General features: G+C 35.2%; 1 protein-coding gene and 1 long non-coding RNA gene across 6 annotated transcripts in view; both read left to right on the top strand.

Moving 5' to 3' along the window:
- LOC105053371 (ATP-dependent RNA helicase SUV3, mitochondrial) overlaps window positions 1-15,664 on the top strand; it is a 33,340-nt gene that overhangs the window by 10,513 nt on the left and 7,163 nt on the right. For all 5 annotated transcript variants that reach the window (XM_019853427.3, XM_029267077.2, XM_010934487.4 and 2 more), the window contains 5 exons: window positions 2,245-2,367; window positions 5,600-5,677; window positions 11,628-11,796; window positions 12,726-12,838; window positions 14,862-14,942. In XM_019853427.3, the coding sequence (XP_019708986.1) occupies window positions 2,245-2,367; window positions 5,600-5,677; window positions 11,628-11,796; window positions 12,726-12,838; window positions 14,862-14,942 (564 nt within the window). The remainder of the gene's footprint in view (window positions 1-2,244; window positions 2,368-5,599; window positions 5,678-11,627; window positions 11,797-12,725; window positions 12,839-14,861; window positions 14,943-15,664) is intronic.
- On the top strand, window positions 2,375-3,677 carry LOC140852153 (uncharacterized). Its single transcript, XR_012135128.1, has 2 exons — window positions 2,375-3,519; window positions 3,601-3,677. It is a non-coding gene; the product is annotated as an uncharacterized lncRNA (long non-coding RNA).

Below are 15,664 nucleotides of genomic sequence, written 5' to 3'. Positions count from 1 at the left end.
GAGATAAGGTAAATGCTCTAAGGCAGTGCATGGAATGAATTTGCACTTTGAACCATGCTATAAAAATCTTGAAAAGTTAGAAATTTGTGCAAAATGGATAAGCTAGTGCCTAGCATGTTATCATGAATGATAATGGTGATCATTTAAATGATTTTGAGTTGTAAATGCTTCTATTATTTAATGATATTATAAATGTATACTTCTTTTTTTTTTTTTTTACTTGCATTTCAATTGCTAATTTTGACATGTATATCTTTAAAATGTATTTTGAATTGCAAGTGATGTGACGTTATATGATATTTATGCATGTTAATGACTTCAGCACATGCAGAGAAGTTTGACGAGGGTTCTTAACTTGATACTTCAACCTCATTTCTTGCCAATAAGTAGCATTTAGAAGGAGTACATGATTAGGGGAAAAAAAATCCAACCCAGAGTTTGGAGGCCAAAAGGGTCATTCCAAGTTGGGGTTTATCTATTCATACCTATCAATACCCTTTGTCTGCATGATCCACCGTATGGCTTGCAGTACCCACCTTTGTTGATAGGGTGTCCACCCTTCATATTTTGAAGCCTTGGCTCAAACATCATTATATGGCATTGTAGTAACATCGTGAGTGTTGCAGTTGATGATTTAACTGGTCCTCTATGCTGCTCTAAGCAAGATTTTATATATCATGTAACTGGTCTATGTTGGTTTTTCCATGGAATCGGATGCCTCGTGTTCCCACACTAGGGACAGTGGATGTCCCATTCATCTCGGTCAATTTCTTAACTCATCCCAACATTTGGAATGGTGCCCTGTCCTGATACTCAGGACAGTGGCATGCCCCGGGACACAGCACAGTGAGCTATTTCCATTCAAAGTTTTATGTGAAGTAGAACTTCACCGTGAACTTGTAATTTGAAATGATTTTGATAATTGGGATGCTATGTCATTTCCCTTTTTTTTAGTTTTTTGGTCCTATAAATTTCTTCAGCATTTGGAAAGGGTTGGTCTTATCAAGTCTGTATTATTCTTCTCAATATTTAGTGCTATGCCTTATTTTCCTTTCAGTTTATAATGCGGGATTTATCTTTTCAACTAATCAACTTACTTACTGTGGCATCTCTAAAACTTTATATGTGCATATTATTGCTTTAGACTTTTGAGAACCTTTTTCTTGCAATTTGTTTTTATGAAATCCCATATGGTGACAGCCTACTCTTTCAACAGCTCATCCCAAAAAATCTCACTTTCTAAAATTATATTCCACCACATCTTTTTGAGGTTCCTTGGCTATTAATTATTTGTTCTGACTCCAGGTGTACCCAATTTTAACTACTAGCTATCTTGCGTGCTTAGAATTTCCCATGGTGTAACTTTAGTCTTTTACATCATGTCTTATATTCTCAAGTGAACATTAACTAATTGTCTAACTTATCTACTTTTAAGAGCTAATATCTGCACTCAATGTATTTTTAGTTATATGCTGCTTTTGTTATATCTTGATTTACTTCAAACTTAAATATTCGATCACTAAATAATATAGTATAGAGACTTGTATGATTTTCTTATATAAATATTCAGTCACGTTCTTGTTTCCTTATTGTTCGACGCATCTATACGTCTTGTGTATTTACCTGCATCCTGTGTTGTTGACTCCCACATTAAGGCAGAGAAGCCCCATATTTCTTTTATTTTCGTTTCTTTTTTGATATAACTCAATATAAGCTAATGTTTGTTAATTGGTTATGGGGCATCTCCCTTCTCTTGCGAGTCTGTATCTTAACCATGAAGTTGGCTGGCGGAGCTTGTTTGTGTTACCTTGAAAATTCAAGTCCTTGGATCCTTAAGCAATTTATTTCTAGTAAACTAAGTAAAGTTTAGCTCTGCTTACAAGTTAATATGCATTTTATTATTTCAATTCATCAGTTTGATGGTCTTTAAGACCCAGACTATTGTCATATTCCTTTATGGCATTTATAAACGGCGATCTTTGCATGCATGGAAGGTAAATATTTTTTGTTTTTTACATTTTAATGTCTCAATGCTCCAATAACCATGGCAAATCTACTAGAATCTGCTCAAATTATTTTTCTTCTTGCAGTCATATTTCTTTAATGATCATGCAAGAAAGTCAAGTTTGCTGGATATAATAAACATTCTAGCTTGCTAATATACCTGGGTAATTATGATTCTGTAGTTCATTTTATGAGGTCTAACATGTTGCATATTTTTTCTCATGTTTTTTTTTTACTCAGGTTCAATATTATGACAGACTCTCGCCTCTGATTCCTTTGAAATATCCACTTGGATCTTTCTCCAACATCAAAACAGGGGACTGTATTGTAACTTTCTCAAGACACGAGATATACAAGTTGAAGGTCAGCCTTAACATAATTTTTCTCTTTTGATTTTTAATCATAATTTGGTACAATAAAATGATATATTGTTGTTTTATGCTTATATTATTACCTTTTTAGTGTATACAATATGCACGTTTCATTTATGTCCATTTATGAGCAAGATTCATATTGTGATAGATTTTGTTGCAATGTGTGTGCTTTGAGATATCTTGCTTAGCTTAATGATCTGGTTTGCCTAATGCTGAAAACTGGTAAGTTACTGCATGCTGGATGCAATAAAACCTGACTTTTCTGTGAAGATATTAGTACTATGTGGCTTTTGTCAAATGAAATTCATCTGGTAGCAATCAATCAATCACAGGAAGAGAAATAATTTATCATGATGACATTTTTTCTTCTATTTCCATGACCTTAAGAATTGTTTGAGATGTAAAATTATCACTTAGTTTCCACTAGATTACTATACCTGATGCTGTTCTTGCAATATTCTATCATGCTTTAGATCCTTAAGGGAACAGCTGAATTACATTTTCAATGGTGGATTCCAACTGACTGATTCTCTAGCCAAAGATGTTGTCAATTGGTGTTTTAAAAGAAAAAATGATGAATTTATTGATAAATTCTCTAATTTTAAGTAGACTCAGTACAAAAAGTTTGAAACCACCAAAAAGATAAAAGTGAATTGCATTTAATTATCAGTTTGAAACCACCGTAAATATAAAAGTGAACTGCATTTAATCTTGTCCTTTTTTGACAAAAATTGAAAATCGGTCGCATTTCAATTTTTTAATGTTATGAGAATACTAAGGCAAGGCACCGCCGACCTACCTCAACCATCTAGAATTCATAGGGTGTGAAGTTAGTATAACAAATAGATATCTTTTATAAATATATTATATCATCAAAGTAGAACAAGTTATTATTCTGTCTCACTGGTCAAGAGCCGTCAGATGAGTAGCTGGTGCTGCATTTTACTGAAATTTGTTGAAAAGGGTGGCTTTAGTCGCGGAAACCTGCCAGGTTGGGACAGGTCAAGCAAAACCCCTAGTTGGGTCTGAGGGCTTTCAGCAGGTCAATTGCATAAATTACTGAACCAAATTGGACCAAGGCTGGAGTCACCAGGTTTTTCTGGTCGGGATGCCCCGTTCATTCTGGTCCGAATAACTATGGGTCAGTAGTTCAAACAAGTTCTTCAGCATTCCAAGTTTGGATGATTGGATCTGACCTGACCTAAATATTTGCTGGTGGCAGGTCAGGCAAGCTCCACCCGAGTCTCCAAATGTTGATTTATGACTTACAGTCTTGTTTTGGCCAAGGACATGCTTTTGGTATGATATACCATGCCATGTCATGTTGAATGTTGCAAATACTAGCATGGAAAGCTAGTTGACAATTCGAAAGATAGGCTGAAGGTCTTATTATATGATGGCAAACCCCAATTTCTGGATCATGTTGATTGCTTTGCATGGAGAAGGAGACATGTTTGGAGCTTTAACAATAATTTTGAACTTTCTTATCAAATTTAGGATCTTTAATATGCTTACTACTTTCGGTGGTAATAATCAACTTTTGATATCTTGCAATTCAAAAAACGACATATTTTTGTTGGATGATGTGTTTGACCCTGACTCACTAATTGGTCTTCTTTGTAATCCTTCATTTGGAGTGCCAGAGCCCTTGTCTTGTTTATATACAGACGTGAAATGCAATTCCTCAATTTTGAACTTTGAACCCTGTATTGGTTCACTAAAGGTCTGTTTGGAGAAATGACTCCAAAGTGCCAATACTTAACTTTCAATACTGAGACAGACTACAAGGGCCTTGTTTTCTGTTTGGAGATATAAACGTCAATGATTCAATCTCACCATTAAACATGCTTGGATCTTAGACCCTTCAATCAGCTGTCTACATGTACCAAATCTTATGCCCTTAAGCTAGAGCCCTTTACGAAAGGTCTTTTTGGAGAAATGACTCCAAAATGCCAATACTTACATTTCAATACTGAGATAGACTACAAGGGCCTCGTTTTCTGTTTGGAGATATAAATGTCAATGATTCAATCTCACCATCAGACATGCTTGGATCTTAGCCCTTGAATCAGCTGACTAGATGTACCAAATCTTATGCCCTTAAGCTAGAGCCCTCTAAGCCATGTCTTATATCTTTCATGGTTTTTAGTGAATGTAAAATTAGGTATCCATTTCGAAAGCCATTTAATAGTTCAAATCGTTTGAGTTTCGGATGCTTTATGTTTCAAAATTTGTGCCATTGGTTTTGTTTTCCAATGGTTCGAGATTCCTTTCTTTAAAAGCATAGTAAATCATGAGTTCCATTATTAATTAGGAGGTCAAGATTGAACAATTACATTAAAAGACCACTTGTACAGGGTGAATTTCAGAAGAGCACTGCACTCTCTGAGAAAGGGTGACTTGTGATCATATAAATTTTGGTGCAAGCAGTAGCAATTTTCCTCCTTTCAATTGTTCTTTGCTTTGAGAAGGATAAGTTGTTAATCATGAGAGTATGTGACTCAAGGATGGCAGCGGTTAAGGTTCCAAAATGGATGCGATGAAGGCCCAATTAAGGAGTTTTTGGTTGAAGTAATGCCCTCATTTAACTAATGGTTTGATGGCTGTTGGTGAAATCAAGGTTATACCCCATTTATTTGTGTCAGTGCATGGGGAACATTGCAATTTATAGAGAAGTTAGGTGAGAACTGGAACACAACGGGAACTACCTTACTACAATTTTTTTTTTTAATGGTAATGCATGAGGATTTTAGGAAAGTGATTTTAAAGAAATGAGAACTTTTGAGCTACTTCTAAATGCTTTGAAAGAAATGGAAGGTGAGAATGCTATTTTATTGACGAGATGGTTGATTCTGTCATTTTAAAAACCTATCATCCAATGCAGATTTATATTCCAAGTGGACAATAGATAATTTTGGAACAGAACTGAGGCAAGCCAAATCCAAGCAAAATATATGACAAATATAATAATTACAAGACAGACCTGTTTCCAGCTTCAGGCTTTCCTTAATTGTAAGAAGCTGATAAGCTCTAGGTTTTCTTTAGTTAATGTCAATACTGAGTAGCTAATTTTTATCTGGTAATTCAGTCTAATTGCTCTGTTTCCAATATAAGACATTTCTATGCAGACTGGTTACAAGACCGTGAGGTTTTCTATATATCTGTTGCCCTAAATGGCATCTCACAAATTCCATCTTTTCTTTCTTTTTTTTTTTGTGTAGAAAAAAATTGAAAATGGAGGAAAACATCTTTGTTCTGTAGTCTATGGCTCATTGCCACCAGAGACTCGAACAAAGCAGGTAATTTTTTTTGTTCCTTTTAATGGAAATTTCTGTTGTATGTGTCACTAATAGATCTTTTTGTACAAAATGCTTCATAGTCAATATAATATATATTAGACCTTTTCCATCTTCAGAAAGCATGTTCAGAATTGTTTTTCTATCTACTGATACCATTCTTTTGTATGTCTATATTTGTCAAAAGCAGCATCTGTTATATTCCTTGAAAATTTTCAGACTTTACTTTTTTTTTTCTTAAATTTTTAGGCTTTCTTTTGCTTCCTAGGGCTCATAAATCTTTTTTCTTTTTTCCCCCTAAAATGCAGCAATACTTTTTGTTTTCATGTCCTGCTAGTTTATGTGCTTTCAAGAGTCAGATTTCTTGCACACATCACATACAAGGCCTATTTATGTTGGAAAACATTCTCCTTAAATAGTGATACATTCTATGATGTTTAACTTATAATTATCCACTGTAGATATATTAAAGATTAACCCAGCCCGACTAAAAAAAAAGAAAATAGGTTAAACTTCTTTTAAGAAACAGTCTTGAAGGCACTTGGCAACCAAAATCGTATGTATGCTTTTATTGCAAAAATAGTTGTCATATTATCAATCTTGGCCATCTTGTTGGGCAGCGATGCTAAGACTGACTGAGATCCTGGAAAATCTTTGGAGAAATGGAAAGTTGGGATATACAGGGAAAGACGGAGATATTCCAAGATATCCACCACATCCTAGGGATTGAGAAACTGAAATCTCAGTCAACAAGTAAATTTGAGATCAATGTCCATCTTAAGCCATGAATTTGAATATTTAATAATAGAAAATTAATTAAGTTGGTAAAATATTAATTAGGAAATACTGATATAATGGAAATTGGGAATATAACAGTTTATATCAACCAGATAGTAAGGGTTGGGATATTGATTGTATCATACCTGCAAGTGCCTAATACTGATAAAAGGCAATATCTTGGCTAAGATGACAAATCTTGAATGGAATGGAATTCTTGCTTTGGCTCCATTCCAGTGTTCAAAGTAACAGAATCATATTTCTATTGGAATCACCATTCCCTTAAATAAAGGAATTTTTATTCCATTGTGAGTTGGAGGATTAGTCATTCCCAGTGGAATGGGAATGAATGATCTTCTTGGTATAAACTGATTAGCAACATTTCTGATATAAGATTGGAATACATGATATTTTGGTATGAATCAATTAATGAAATTTATGATATAAAATAAAATTGGATGATCTAATTAACACTTAAATTTAAAATACTTTATTAGGATAAACAATGAAAATTTAAAATAACAGCCATTGTAACATTATAATGACAATTACTCAAAGGTCTATTATATCTATATATTAGCAAATAGTTATTGTGCATTTGCACATTAAAGGAAGAAATATGAAGAAAAAAAAATTTAATCAGCTATTTCAGAATTTTGTGAGGTTCACTATCACAATGTGCATAAGCTAATCCAATTTGAACAATTGTCATAAGGATGTGATGGCTTGTCCATTGGAGGCCGATCACTCAAATTTTTCGACAATGTAAGAAACTTTTTTAGATATTGTAACCAAAGTTCTCCGTCTTAATACTAGATCCTGTACCGATTCCATCCTAGTATGGCGTCGATACGTAGTATGGTACAAGATGCCATATAGGGTCCGGTATGGAGACGGCAAGGTGTACCAAGTGTCAATATGATGGCAAAACTGCATATCGTTTTGATATCAATATGGTACGATACGGCTAGTATAGTACAATATCGATCAGTACGTCAAACCTTGATTGTAACACAATAATAAGCATTACTATTTGGCATGGTTTGAAGTACTGAGTGGTTCAGCATGTAGTGTTCAAATGTACCATGTGGAGGCCTCATTGGTACAAGGAGGTTTGATTCGGTACAAGCAGGCTTGATTCAGATAAATCATCCAAACAGCCTGAATCAAGGATGGGTTAAGTGGTTTAGGGCCTATTGAGTTTGATTCTTCCCAATTCAAACTCAGACCACTTCCAGGCTAAGTAGTACATGTAGCATTGCTTGAGAAGTGGATCAAAGGGTGTTTCTGTTAAGTGTTATATATATTGATGATCCTTTCCCTATCAGTTTAAGCTTCTAGGTAAATTGGTTAGTCAACATGGCATTAGAACTCAGGTTTGCTGGAGGTCATGAGTTCAAATCCCCTCTAGTCTAGTTATTTATTTAATTACTCATGGTTATTTATTATTTTGATTCTAGTTTCTCTTGACTCGGTGATCCCTCCATGTGCATGGTCTGAGCTGCATATGAGGGTAAGTCTTGAGCCTGGTGTATCTTATTGACCTGACCCCATCAACTTAAGCTTTTGGGTAAATTGGTTATTAAGAGCTTTTCTTTTGTTTTCTTCCATTTGAAGGTGGAAACAAGAGGATGAAAAAGGCGGCAGTGTAGAACAAGAGTTTTCAAACTAGATGAACCAATGTGCAACTATTTTTTCACTAGTGATGCAAATACAATAATTTGGCCCAGAATTGATGTGATCAGTGCTTGTTCAGTTTCAAACCTAGCCAAGGTCCAATATTATCATAAATTTCAAATTAATTATCTATTTAGCTAATTAGTATTAAAAATATTGTTAAATCATGAAGAAAATTAGATAATCGTTGCACCAAAAGATATGATGTGAATGCTCTAAAAGAGTGCATGCCATGAACCTGCTCTTCGGGATGCACTATAAAATTTTGAAAGATTAAAAATTGATAGAATAATATGGATAAGTAAGCTCATGCCATGTACATGATAGTTGATGATGGTAGTGATCATTTGAATGATTTTGGGTTGTAGATGCTACTATCATTAAATGATGCTTTAATTATATTTTTTTCTCTGTTTATTTGCATTTTCATTGCTAATTTTAGTACATTTATCTTTCAAATGTATTTTAGGTCATAAGTTTTGAGATGTTACATGATATTTATGCATGTTAGTGACTTCGAAACATGTAGAAATCTTGACTATAATATTTAACTTAATTCTCCTGTCTTTCTTTTTGCAAAATGATAGTACTTAGGCAAGAAAACATGTATGGAACTCAATACCAGAGTATGGAGGCCCAAAAAGCCCATGCCAAGGGTGTTTAAAGTGTATTCGTGCACACCCATTGATACCCTTTCTTGGGTATGATCCTTGATAAGGCGTGTGCTGTATCTTCCCTTTGTCAGTAGTCAGTACAGTATCGATTCTCAATATTTCAAACCTTGCTATCTGGGGAACATAGAAACTTTGTCCAATAAAATGTGACAAAAGGAAAAATATCTAGGTATGAAGTCAGCCTCAGTAAAAATCAGTTGAAGAACATTATAGCTACTGTAACCACCCCTACCTCAATATGTTGCATTTTCTTTAGCAATCATATAGTCCTCTTACAAAGCACCAATTGTTCCAAATATTGGGGAGTTTAGATTAGTTCATTAGTTAAATGAACTAAATTTGCAACTAGTAAGAAAGGCCATTTTACTGCCAGCTGGCTTATATAGGTTTAACAGTAAGTATCACTCTTGTGCAAAGTTTGCTTAGGAATTTAAGGTCATACTGATATTTGGTCATCAAGGTTGCCGAAATGCTAACATGGTCTTGGGCGGTGGCTAGATTGTCCTAGCCGTGTATAATCAAATCATTGCATATATTTGGTTCATAGACGAAGCATGATAAAGCATTGTATTCATAAATGATAGGTTGTTAACCACTTAAGCTATTCACAATATGATCTAACATTGATCAAATCTTCAAGAACAACTAATAATTGGCTATTATGCAGAAGTGTAGTCTTTGAAAATACTTTGGTAGATAATATTTCCATAATATCTTTGAAGAAACATGGATTGAATTTAAAGTAATAAATAGTATCAGAAATAGGGACTTATCTTGCAGAAAAGCAGCCAAGAAGTGGCCAGATGCCTGCCTAGGTGCCAACCTATGCACTTGGCAGCTGCCCCACCTTAAAGCACCAAATGCCTCGATGTTGGGGTTGCTCAAATGCAGCCATGGGATGACCTAGGCATCTAGGCCACCATTTGCCGAACCGACCTGAATTGGGTGGTTTGCCCCATACCAAACCAAACTAACACCAAATTGGAATGATTCGACCGGTTGGTTTAGTTTATAAAATATAAACCATGCCCTCCCCTCGCATTTGGCCGAAGCTTTGAGAGAGTACTCGTTCTCTCTTCCAAGGAAGGTGGTATCATCCTGAACCATCTGGTTTGGGGCATACCGAATCGTACTAGGATGGAACCGGTAAAAAATCCGTCAGGGGAAGGCGAGAGGGAGAGGGAGAGGGGAGAGAGGGAGGGAGAGAGAAAGGTCGAGAGCTCTCATTTTGTCCTCCGTCCGCTGTCCTGATGGGGTCGCTTTTGTTTCGAATGAAATAGAGGCTCATAAATTTTTTATGCTAACTTCATTTATGAATTTGCAAAAAAAAAAAGAAAAGAAAAAGAAAAATTAGTGACCCCTATTTCGTTCGTAACAGGGGCAATCCTTGCAGACAGAGGATGAGATAAGGGCTTTTGAGCTCTCTCTCTCCCTCTCTTGGCATCTCTCTCCCTTCCCTCCCTCCCTCTCCCTCCCTTACTTTTTCTCTCCCTCCCTCTCCGGCTTTGGCTTTGTTAATACAATCTGAAATAGTGTGACATAGGGGTGTCCTATATTGAATTGCCAATAACTGGTATGGGTCCCAATATTGATACGGCCAACCTTGCTCTCTTCTCTCTCTCTCTCTCTCTCTCACGCTCCCCCCTTCAACACCAAGTGCCAGTCGATGCTGACTAATGCCAAGGTAAATCCTATCTTTGTTTCCCCTCCTTCCCTCTCCATGAGCCCGCTCTCTCTCCCCCACCCTGTCCCTCCCTTTCTCCTCTCTCTTCTCTCCTCCCTGATTTCCTCTCCCTTTCCTTTCCCCTTGCTTGGTATGCCCTGGCTTGGTATGGTACGTATCTGTACCATACTGAACCGATCACCAGACAATATAAGCCTCGATATCTATCGGACTAGCCTTTATCTAGGTAGTTGTTTGTGACAACCTTTCTGGTCTTAAATATGCTCAAAATCTTCCATGGGACTTTTTCAACCTTTAGAAGTTGTTCAGTTGTTAGCTTTTAGTAAAACATGTTTTGTTCAAAACCTTGGATGGATGAGTTTTACAAAACCACTTGGTTACTTTCTATGAAACTAGTTCGATCATGGTTCTAAATATTGCTGAAACAGGACGGTATGATTGGTACCATACAGCTCTAGTGCAAAACTAGCATCGGTACAAGTCCTAGGATGCTGAAATAGTGGTACAAGTACACACCAGTCCATGGCCATGCATACTGACTGTACTTGCCAGCACTAATTGTTTTTCGATTTTTTAGAATCTGTATCGATTCCATACCATTCCGATGGAGAAATTATAGCATTCGGTGACATTATGCAAAACCTTGTTCGCAATATTAGCTGGTCATAAAACTTGAAAATAAGTTCCGAGTAAAACAGGTCTTTTCCTCTTTCTCATAAAACCTGTTTTACAGAAAATCAAGTTTTATGGTTATTTCAGTCAAGCAAAAGAAAACTGTTAGTTTTGCTCTATAGTTGATCAAATAATCAAGGGGAAAAGGCTTGGATGGTGATGCTGACATTACTGTTGATGATATTGCTGGTGATGTTGCTGATAATCAGAGAGTACAAGATGCTTCCAACTGATTAATTTATAATACTAAACTTTTCTCTAGCAGAATAATTATAAGCATCTCACTGTAAAAGCTCAAACTTTGGACCAAGCTAGTTGTTGAAGTATGATAGCAGGAAGAAGTAATAACTATATACACAATATTTTATCCAATGACATTATCATGCTATGTATAATATGCTGGCTTATTAGCAATACTACTTTGACTGTTAAATTCACTGCTGAGTGCATGTGCTCTTTAAGCTTGCAGGCAACAATGTTCAATGATGAAAGTAGTGAGTTTGGTGTTCTTGTAGCCAGTGATGCTATTGGGATGGGTCTCAATCTGAATATTTCTAGAATCATCTTTTCAACATTGAAAAAATTTGATGGTGTTTATACCCGAGAACTGACAGTACCAGAAATCAAACAGATTGCAGGTATCAAACTTTTTGCCAAACATCAGTTAATCTGTAAATTCTGAGAATCTGCTCAATTTTTTTTCTTTTGACACTCAATCTTATAAGTGTTATCGATATTTTTCATTTTCTTGCATTCAATGTTAACTGTATTGTTTCGGTTTCTTACCACAAGGCACAATTATCCATAACAAAAGATTCCTTTATTTTTCAAATTTCAAAACTTCAGAGGGGCATTTTAATTTGTCATCATATTTTACAAAATATTTTAATGTTAATAGTTGGTACTTGATAGCTCTCAGATGACCCCTTTAGACTACATTTTGCAATACTGTTCCCTTATTTGTAAGGTCACCATATTTGAAGGCAGTAAGGTTACATTGTACTGAAAATATTACAGTGCATGTGCCTATTAGGCAGTGATTTGATGCCCCAGCAGGTCCTGCTAGGATGGAATGCCTGGGCATCTGATTTGTTGCTGTATGTTGTCTGGGAATTTTAGTGTGGCTGAGAGGAGTGACATGATGAAAGAAACAATAGAGACCGCAGATGCTAGGAATCCTGAAACCCAAACTTATTAGGGTACCATGAATTATGGAGGTATCAGGTTGGATTCTACAATCATAAGAAAATGGCCAAAATCTGCCTTGTTGCCCTTGAACATTGAAATGTCCTCATAAAGAAGAAGACGGTCAGCCAGTAACATGTTACATTTACTTGTTTAATATGCCTCACTGCCTGGAAATGCTATATCATGTTATCAGCTTGCTCATGGTGAAATGTTTCTTTGCACAATCATGGTGTTCTCAGTGTGACACAGGTTTAAATGAACTTATGAATATATATATACATGTGTATGTGTGTGTGTGTGTGTGTGTTGTAAGTTGGTCTGATCTTTTTCTTAAACATGCCCAATACAATGGATCACTTATCAAGTATTCTTGTTATAGGGAGGGCAGGGAGATATGGATCTAAATTTCCAATTGGTGAAGTGACTTGTTTAGATGCAGAAGATCTACCTTTGCTTCATTCATCTCTGGGATCTCCCTCTCCTGTTTTGGAGGTGATTGCTTTGCCCTTGTTCTTTTTCCAATTAATATACATCCACTAAGCTACACATTCACTGATTCACAAATGTCGACTTTCTTTATTACTTATACATAGATATGCGATGTTAATATGTACACCACTGTTGTATTCTTTAAATTATCATCACTGATGACATAAACTTTTATTGGCTATATCTTAAGTGAAGAACACATCTTCCTCCCAACTTGAAAATGTGCATTCAGGGTGTTTTGTAATAAAGTGCACCAGAAGTTTTTAGTATTATCTTCAATAAATTATGTTTGCAAACTTGAACTTAAACTTTCTACACTATCAACTACAAGGTTTGGAAAGAAAGGCATGACCCAAGTAATCACTATGTGATGTCCTCACTTTCAATTCAATCAGCTAAAAGTATTGCACTATCATGGATCTGAAATATGTTAGAGAGTTTGGCTCAACAGCAAGAAATCTGTGGAATTAAGATATATTTTATCAAATGGAATGTGAAAAATGTATCTATTTAACAAAGTTATTTACTGTTGGAAATGGTTGTTAAATATAAATTAGTTAACTTCTTCAACCTTTACTTCTTCATGGCTATTATTTTTATGATTATATCAGCTTTATATGTATGTTATCTCCATTGTGCAATTCAGTTTATTTCAATAGCAAAATTATTTAAATAAAATTATTTGCATCAAAATTATTTGATACTTATTGGATTATTTGATTCTGATGAAGCAAAAAAGTAAACCATGATAATCTGAAACAATGTCAAAACCAGTAATGACGAATTTTTTTCTAAAATGGATTCCAGCTTAACAAATGTCATTTTTTTTAATATTTGTTGAAGAACTAAATGTCAATATTTAGATAATTCGAGCTCGAAATTCACTTGTTGCATTGGCATTTCTTGATTTGCTGATGAATGCACTAAATGTTGTTAGAAAGCTTTGGAATGAATGGGCACCAAAATTTGGAGGTTGTGGATTCTAATATAGCATTTCTTTTTTCCAGCATTACTTAGTTTAGCTACGACAGTATAAAAGTGACCATCCCTCCACTAGTTGTCAAGAACTTTATTTGTTCCAACTTACAGTTATCGGAACAGGATGTATCTTCTCCTTGACTGTTTAGTTTGAGTTGACTTTGAAGTTGGTCCTACTAGCTCCATTGGATGTCTTATTAGGCGGTGCTTGTTACACCTTTCGTAGGCTTTGGGAATTGCAATTCTACTTAATAATTTACAAGCATGAAAATTAAACCTTGATTTGGGAGACTAGAAGAAATATAGATTTCGTTCTCATGAGGAACAGTGATGGAGGCATAGAGCTATCGAACAAGCCCCCTCAAGTAGAAATGGACAAGGTTTTTCATATTTATTAGTACAGTAGTTGGTTAATAATATGCTTACAGTTATTTCCTTAAGAAACCTCAATTGAATCTCTAGAAAAGGTTCTTAACAATTGTTTGAGACTTGCTTGATGTGGAAGCGCTTGTCAGATGAATATTTTGGGATTAGTAATGCTTTATATGTGAAGCATGGGCAATAGGCTTTTATCATTTACATTTTAGACTACTAAGGGAAGAGAAGGAATGATCCTGTACATATATATGCTCAAAGTTCTGTATAAAAACAAAACTCTGTGTTCGGATACATTAATGTGCAAGTTGAGATTTGCTGATAATAATACTGATTGAACTAAGTAGGTCATTTTTTAATATGTATGCTTTAGAATTGTGCTCATCTGGAATGCAACATCAGATTTTTATCAACTTTTGAAAAGGTAAATCTGATCACAAAAAATATCTTTTATGTTGTAACTGTTGTTTATTCTTATATTTTCCTTCTTTTAGTAATTAGTTTATGTAAAGGAGTATTTATGAAGCTTATGTTCTCTCCTTGACACATGCTGTTCACGTCATGGAGAGTTTAATTGCCTTGCCTTATGCCTCAGCATCAAAAATTGCTTTAGCAGTCAAATCATTGATCTCTGCTAGGATCCTAACCAAAGCTTATATTATTTATTTTGCAGCATGCTGGATTGTTTCCTACTTTTGATCTTTTGACCTTGTATTCACGATTGCATTCAACAACTAATTTCCACCCCATACTGGTATGTGAAAATTTATTCATCTCGAGATCTCCACAATATCTTCAATTTTGTATAGTATGATACATTTGTATAGGATAATTTAATTTCATCTTTAAGCAACTGTCACGGTATGTGTTGATAAATGTAGACTCCCTGATTACATAAATGTCTAAATATCTTTCTAGCATTTCAGACTCATTGCTCTAATTGAATTAAAATGCCTGCAGTTGCCTGTAGTTCTTCTGAACTAGAGAGTTCAAACATAGAGTACAACTCTGTGGAAGGGTCAGTGTAACAGCTTATTTAGACATGCAATTACTTTGGCAGCAGGATTGTAAGTTTACCTCCTTTTTCAGACCAGTGTGATTCTGATAGGAGGTCTCAATTTCTTTATCTGAAACTGAAGATATTGAGAGCTCTGTCCCTCAAGAAAGAAAAAGAAAAGAAATAAGAAATCAAGAGTTGAAAGTTGAAACTACCTGTATGCTTTGATTTCTTAAACATTTCATCAGGTTCTGAGTTTTATTATAAAGGAGCCTTCTGCATCTTCCTATCCTACTGGACTTTTATAGGAGGTGAGTCCTAAAGCTTCTTTCCTTTGCCAAATTTGTGATGCCAACCCAAAATGACTTTTATTACTTATTTTTGGTTCATAAAATTTATCATTTGTGTCAGATGGTTAATTGTTCCTCCCTTCCAAGAAAAGATCCCTTCTAGAAATTGTATTCCAAGATGTCAAATTT

This window comes from Elaeis guineensis, chromosome 10 (assembly GCF_000442705.2).
Source record: "Elaeis guineensis isolate ETL-2024a chromosome 10, EG11, whole genome shotgun sequence".
In the NCBI taxonomy this organism is placed as follows: domain Eukaryota; kingdom Viridiplantae; phylum Streptophyta; class Magnoliopsida; order Arecales; family Arecaceae; genus Elaeis; species Elaeis guineensis.
The sequence above is the reverse complement of the archived record's forward strand: the minus strand, read 5'-3'. Positions and strand labels throughout refer to the sequence as shown.